The sequence below is a fragment of the Brassica oleracea genome, chromosome C4 (assembly GCF_000695525.1).
Source record: "Brassica oleracea var. oleracea cultivar TO1000 chromosome C4, BOL, whole genome shotgun sequence".
NCBI lineage: Eukaryota > Viridiplantae > Streptophyta > Magnoliopsida > Brassicales > Brassicaceae > Brassica > Brassica oleracea.
The window spans coordinates 48331632-48339270 of record NC_027751.1 but is presented as its reverse complement, the minus strand read 5'-3'; the positions used below and the strand labels follow the sequence as shown (position 1 = coordinate 48339270).

Here is a 7639-nt window from a genome sequence, read left to right as displayed (position 1 = left end):
GTTGATGGTGGTTTGAGCGACTGTTGTTGTTGTGACGTGGATGGCTATCAGCAGCATGTGCAACAATAGGAGTAACGGCCAGTGATTCTGTGCACAAGATCATTGCTTCTCGATTAAGCAACCTTTCATAGAGCTCATTGAAGGAGATAGGTTTGTCACGCCCGTTGACTGCATCAATTTCCGGCTTGTACTCTTCACCAAGACCTCCCAAAATGTTTTCAGTGAGATCATCTGGATCCATCGGTTTGCCAAGGAGTGCAAGCTCATCAGCTTTAGACTTGATGTCACGCATATACTCGCTGATCGTCTTAGTACCTTTGGAGCATTTGTTGATCTGATTCTTCAGCTGGCGGATGTGACCACGAGTAGGATTTCCAAAGGTTTCAGCAAGAGTATCCCAAACTTGTTTTGTTGTATTAGCCGTTGAAACAAGAGTCTGAAGCGGCAAGGATATAGCACCAATGAGAGCACTATACAGCAGCCGGTCTTGACGTCTCCATGGAGCGTATTCTAGATTTGGAGAGGCAACACCATTCTCAGAAATCATCGCAGGAGGCGTGGCATCATCAGATCCATCGATGAACTGTTGTAGTTCATGACCTTCGAGCAGGGCACGCACTTGTCTTCCCCACATAAGGTAATTCTGATGGGTGAGCTTTGTCACACTAGACATATTGACTGATAGAAGAGTAGCTTGAGGATTTTGAGTGTTAAAGACAGAAGTTCTCTCAGCAGTAGTTTCAGAAGCCATAGTTTTGTTTTGATTTCAGAGTAATAGAGAAGATCGGATTAGAGAAGAGAGACGGCGAGGAAGGAGAGAAATTAGGTTACGCCCTAAAAGGCTCTGATACCATATTGACTTATGGAGAACTGAAATAATTCTATTGAGTATAGGAGCTCTGTTTATATGTACAGAGAATATACAAGATTGGAAAAAGATATATACGAGAGTTATGACAGAGTAATCAACGAGATACTAACGACTAGTAATATATACTTTCTATATGCTAATACTGATTAGGATCCCTTTCCTAGAGACGCAGATGTGCCAGTGAAATCAAGAACGTCGTCTATCAATTGGAATGCCAAACCCTTCAAAATATATAAACTAATCAAACATTTGGACTGAAGACTAGTTGCAATGGAGCTAGCTAACGTTGTTTAGGAAGATGATAACGAAACGAACCAGATTCTTTCCGTATTCAAAAGCTAACATTGAAACTTCTGCTGATTGTCCAGCGAGTAATGCAATTGCTTTGCAGCTATTTGAGATTAGTGATGCCGTCTTATAATACGTCTCCTGCATGTAATAGTCCATACTGGAGCCATGGAAAAAATTAATTATATTTGCATGAACAATCATAGTTACAGTTACTAGAAGAGAGAAGTAAGATTTATACCTATGACGCTGATCGGTTGTGCTAGTCATTTGCATGGTTTCACCGGTAACAAGATGTTCTACAACTGTTGCAAGTAACGATACAACCTACAAAAGAGAAAAACAATGAAGAGAGATAGATTGCAAGTCCTAGCAATACTTATGATTGATGTCACTGATTCTGAATTCTATTTCAAGGCAGGTTTTCATTGACTATGTAGCACCGTATTATGAGAAAGGGTCTTGAACAAGTTTACTTACTTACCTCTATGTTTTTAAGAGCAGCTAGAGCAACACAAGCCCGAGAGAGCAAAAAGTCTCCTGCTAATACTGATATACAACGTCAAGTACATGGTGATCTTAATATCAAACTGTAGAATAATAGCCAAGAAAACAAAATTAATCAGGTCTTAGAGAGTAGAAGCTACTGTCAAGAGAGTACCTTGTTAGCCATTACAAAGTTTAAGGAACCAATACCACGCCTTGTATCCGCATCATCCATACATCATCGCGCAGGAGGCTTGCAACCTACCATTAACGAATGTTCCGAGTAAACTTATAGTTACTGACATGTATCATGTTTTCTTATTTACGGATCCAACAGAGACTTGTTCGATTGCAAAAGTTGTGAATCTGAACAGAGAAGGACAGCCGACTTTGTTTAGCTTTATTCTGTTTCCAAGGGAGGTGGAAAGTGTAAAATTAAGAATGACTAAGAATTTTCAGCCATGAAAATGGAAACATTAAGAATTTTCACAATCTATTTTGGTCTTCTTTTCTGGTTCAGCTCTATTTTAGATCGGTTATTTTCGGTTCTTCCTAATAGTAATTTTTTAGATCTTGTAATTTTTTAGTTTGATTTAAGATCAAATATTTTCAGATCGATTCCAGTTCAGATTTTCAAATCCAAGTAAAATGACCCGACCTGAATTTCTACTAGGGGTTAATGCTAAAATTTCATTTCAAAATTTGGACACTGTAAAGAAAAAGAAATTGAGATCCTGTAAAAACAAGACAATAAAATTAATAATAAGAAAAGTCGTTAACAAACCAAATAAATTCCTAACATAACATAACTACATAAGGCACATTGAAACCCAATTACCATTATATATACCTTATAAATATCTCATTTTTTTTTCTTTTCAAGTTTTTTTTAATTCCGTCGTATGCTTTTGTTTCTCATTCATTTAACTAATTAGATTTATATTTCAGTAAAAAAAACTAAATTTATATTTCGGCTCGCTATAAGAACATTTTAATAAAATGAATAATTGAATGTTAATATAGTTATTTAATTTTTGTAGAATAAGTTGATATATATTGATTTATTTTATCAAATGACATATAATATGTATATTTTTGACCTACTTTTTTAATAAATAGACAAATTGATAGGTGCTACATGAAAAACAAAGGGATTGAAAATCTAGCAATGTTAAAAAAATAACATCATCAACCATCTTATTGTATTTTCTTTTCCAAGAAAGAGTTTTTTTCCATGTTTAAATCATGTGAATGCCTTTTCTTAAATTATTATGCTGGCCATTGGTTTAATGATACATATAATTAAATGATGATTCAAACATAAAACAAACTTAAAACGTTTAAATATTATTTGTTATTTTCCATAAAATAGAAGATTTAACATTATCTTACAACTAGAATAATATAATGTCAAAATTATGTTCTTTTCATTGCCCGTTAGCAATAAATTGTTTTTCATAATTCAAACTATAACTAAATTACACATAATTTCTCATATTTCAGAAGATGTTTTGTATTAGATCATTCAACATAAGTTAGTTATCTTTGTTCTCTTTAGATTTACGTACAATAAGTATTAAGTAAGTGTAGATTAAATGAATGTTTTTAATAGTAGTTAACATGTAATTGTTTTTGTTTTGCTTAATGAACACTTTAAATAAAGATAATTTTTAATTATATACATGATACTGCTGGACGCTAATGAAATTTTTTTGGGGCAACACTAGTACACATTACAAATGCATTACAATAGTAAAATGATTTATTTGTAGATGTCCATTAAAAAAACAACATGAAAGTATAAGAAAATAAAAAATAGAAACAAGCTATCATTTGACAAAACTTAAGAAAATCAATTTAAAATAAATTTGTTGGCTCTCATTCAAATTAGATCTAGTGTGGCATAAATCACATGTTTAAGTTAATCAAAACTATGCTCAAAAAAATAATAAAACTCAGAACATTCTCCATCTTATTCAGCATAATCATGTTTAGCTTACTATAACATTTTAGTATTTTACTTAAAACAAATCAATAACAGATTTAATCCTCTTGTTCCTCGTATGAATTATCATCCACTCTTGTGTGTGTTTCTTCTGATCTGGTTTGCAATACATTTGGTGTTTGGCACATGATGCTTGTTACAATAATGATCAATGAGGTGTTTTGTTGATTGAACTGTGAGCTAATTCGTTTATTTTTTTTGTATATGTTACCTATAGTTTTCTTGACATTTCCTGAGCCCAAGAGATGAACTCACAGCCTAAAGATTTCTCCGTGAGTGAGATTACTAGTGAAGATACGCTTCTTGAAGATGCAAACATCAACTATACTATTGAGGAAGATATTTTGTATGTCAAAGTTGTTTGTGCAATGAGTTGCATAACTGGTCATATAACCCCCACATGTGGCAATCAGGGTTGGTAATCACAAGTGGAGAACTGAAAGGTGCATCGACCTTCGGAATATAAAGTGGAACCGGATTATTTTACTAGCAAACCTTACCACTGAAGAAGTCAAAATCAGTGTGAAGCAATGTTTGAGCTTGGTTGGTTATGTTTGTCTTAACTTGAAGAAAGTTGGTGAAGACATTCTTCCCAGTTGCATTGTGGCACCACAATGGTAGATGCTGAAAAACATGAGTGGTGATTCTGTGGACGTAATGCTTTTGATGGCAGTCTTCAAAGGTTATCAGGGAGATCTCATGTGGAACATTAGTGCTAATGGAGAGGGATGAACTTATTACGTTGACCAAAGACAGCTATTTATTTCACTCAAAGCCTATGCTACCTCATGGTTAATATGCTTTCCGTTCGTAATTTGGACAACTGCACTGCTCAAGTCCGTATCAGAGTGAGACTGGAGGAGCAGACAATGGTTACTTTACCTTGTGATAGCAGAAAGCCAGTCTGGAACCACGTTATGAGGTTTGTAACAGTTGAGCCTTTTGAGTATCCTTTAATCCTCACTATGGAGGAATGTCTTGCCTCAAAATGTGTTATCCCATTAGACAAAGTGGAGAGAATGTCAGATGATAAAGAGGTGAAGGCTGTAGAATTTTACCTCGAAAGGAGGCTTTACCATGGGTTTGCAAGAGAAGTACCATTAACATGAGGGTTTTCTGAATGGAGGGTATCATGTCTATCATGAATCTGGACTCTATTGCATTGATTTGACATCAGCAGATGCAAATCAAGTGAAACCCAATATTGGTCTTCTTGAGTTAAGGATCCTTAGGACTACATGTTGGCTTCCCATGAAAACCAGAAATGATCTTGAGGCCACATATGCCTACAAAGAGAACAAACATTTCATCTATTTTGAGTAATTTGAAGCGAATACAATAAGCATCTTGTCGTTTCAACTATTTCTTTCGTTTGAAAGATTGAATTATATGTTAATCATAATCACTATTGGATAAAATAAATCATTATTAATTGTCATTATTATCTTAAAGAGGTTTAGTGCTTGAAAAATATCTAAATAAAAATCTTAAAATAACAAAAATCATAGAAAATAATATATTATAACATCTCTAAAGATTCTTCGTCAATAATCTTTGATAGATTTGATAAAACTAATTCAATACAATGTTGTTTGATATTCATTTATAAAAAAATCTTCTCTTGAACTATAGATTTTTTTTGTTAATTAAATTCAACAATTAATAACGCGTATTCTAAGTTAATATCATGTTAAAAATTATACTTGAATGAGAATGAATTTATGTGTGGAATAAAAATTTAAATTGAACAAGTGTTCATAAGTTCCAATCTATAGATCCGATTTAATACGAGAAAGTTTTTTCGTAATCAAAGATAATAAAAGATGAATATATAGTTTTTTTTGTTTACAAACAAAAAATAATAAAAGATGAGTATATATATATATATATATATATATATATATATATTATACAATCAAAGATAACAAAAGATGAGCATATAGTTAGATTTGTCATTGAATTTATTTTCTGCATAAATTCTTTCCACTTTCGTGATTGGTAACATATGTTTGGCAGTGTTTTCACATACACATGAAAGAAAATTAAATTAATGTGTAAGTTGTCAATAAACACTCAAAAATTCCCCACCATATACAAAATTAATATTACACATTTGCCGCTGAAGAGAGCTTTGTAAGTTGGAGCAAATTAATGCTGGAACTCTCAATAGTTGCTTTTGAGCGAGCATCAACGGCAATGGCAATCCTAAACCGTGCTCCATCTTCACGGTGCCTTGGTTTTATACTTTTCTCAAGCTAAAAGAAAAATACTTCTGAAACCCCTTTGGATTCTCCAGTTTACCGTTGATCCCACACATGAAGTTATCTAGTTGTTATTTAAAGTTGTTCTCTATGCTGCATGTGGATTAAGCCGGATATCTAAGGATCATTCTAGTCGCCTTTAATCTTGAAAACCCAAGAATCTGACAGGAACAAGTACATCGCAATGTAATGTCTAAGGGTATCTCCTAACCATATTCCATTTTTTACTCCAAACTTTATTTTGGAGTAAAATCATCTCCAACCGTACTTCATACTCAACTCTAAAATGAAGTAATGGCTAGAGTTATTCTATTTATGGAGTAATTCTATTTATTACTTCATTTTGGAGTTGAACCTTTTAATTTATGAAATTGTCTTTTTAATCTTGAAAGTTTTTATTTTATACTTAAATAATATTTAAAATGATACAATAATATGAAAAAAATACATATTCCAAAAAAAGATATTCCACAAGATTATTTAATAATTTTACATAAAAGATGCATAAATTAATAAAAATCAAAACTTACATAAATAATTTAAAATAACTATAATATAAAGTAAGTGATTTAATAATCCTATAAATTGCTTTCAGAATTACCAAAATCGCTGAAGTATTATTCAAACATAATAGATGAGTTTATTTATCTTGTGGGTCAACATTTCGATTTGATAACATTTGTACTTGTTGAGCTTAATATATGCACAAATAATTTGGATCATGTATGAAATTCAAATTACAAAACAAATCTTTATTTTCTTCTTTAATCTTTATGTTCTTTTGGTGCATAATTTTGTTTTTGAATTAGAAAAATTGCATATGCTTGCACCAATTGAAGTTGGAAGAGAAGCTCTACCCGTAGATATTCTAAATGCAGAAGATGAAAATGTCTGATTTCAGAATTTTCTTGTTCGATTTAGGACAATCAAAGATAAAAAAAAACTCATTGTTCGTTATGAAATATATTAGTTGATCATTTGTGGGAAAATATATGAATGCTCATTACTAAAACAAAATATGGTATCTTATATATTTATGATTTATTGTAATTTTAATAATAATTTTTTAATTCAAATAAAATATATTTTTATGGAAGTTTTGTAAACATAAAATAGTTGATGTTAATTGTTAATTTTTATAAGTTGAAAGTATTACTAACAATTACTAACTAAATAAAAAAAAGAAACATTTGAGAATATTCCTTTTTGGAGTAGAAAATAGAGTAATTCATTGGAGATGCTCTAAACCACCCAATATTATAGATGTAGACCATGATTAATGGAGGTTCTTATAGATGAGGTTCTTAGCGTAATTTAAGAACCGGTTCCTAACTTTAACAAAGAAAAAAGTTAAGAACCGGTTCTTAAATAACTTCATCCCTAAGAACCGATGTTAATCGTGCTCTTACCTAGTTTAGTAACAGTAAATGTAAAGTAATGGCCTAATCTAATCATCAGTCCTTTCCTCTTGGCTCACGTAACATTAAAGGATACAAGGACTGAAATTTCACCTGAGCTTGGGATGAGAGTTTACTTTAATTAAACAAGTCGGCAACAAATTTAACATCTGCTTTCATTACTTTCAGCCATAGAAATTAAAATTCATTAACGATTATCTCCATGATCTCATTTATTACCAACTCTAACGACAAACGCATATAAAAGCAAAGTAAAAATAATAAACAAAAAATGGCACAAAAAGGTTGACTAGACTTGCCGTATTACCAC

At 31.9% G+C, this 7639-nt stretch overlaps 1 protein-coding gene across 1 annotated transcript; it reads right to left on the bottom strand.

Moving 5' to 3' along the window:
- Nucleotides 1-1017: 1017 nt before the first annotated feature.
- LOC106339103 (solanesyl diphosphate synthase 3, chloroplastic/mitochondrial-like) lies at nucleotides 1018-1880 on the bottom strand. The gene is made up of 5 exons (XM_013777920.1): nucleotides 1856-1880; nucleotides 1644-1708; nucleotides 1401-1486; nucleotides 1187-1319; nucleotides 1018-1092 (listed from the first exon to the last, which is right to left on the bottom strand). The coding sequence occupies exons 1-5, from the start codon at nucleotides 1878-1880 to the stop codon at nucleotides 1018-1020; spliced, it is 384 nt and encodes a 127-aa protein (XP_013633374.1).
- Between the last annotated feature and the right edge of the window lie 5759 nt (nucleotides 1881-7639).

Excerpts from the sequence above, each read along its gene's own strand:
- LOC106339103 (XM_013777920.1), bottom strand. The coding sequence starts at position 1,880 with ATGGATGATGCGGATACAAGGCGTG. Across the intron at positions 1,487-1,643 it reads CTGCTCTTAAAAACATAGAG|GTTGTATCGTTACTTGCAAC; the intron begins GTAAGTAAGTAA and ends TCTCTTTTGTAG. Across the intron at positions 1,093-1,186 it reads TTGAATACGGAAAGAATCTG|GGTTTGGCATTCCAATTGAT; the intron begins GTTCGTTTCGTT and ends TATATTTTGAAG.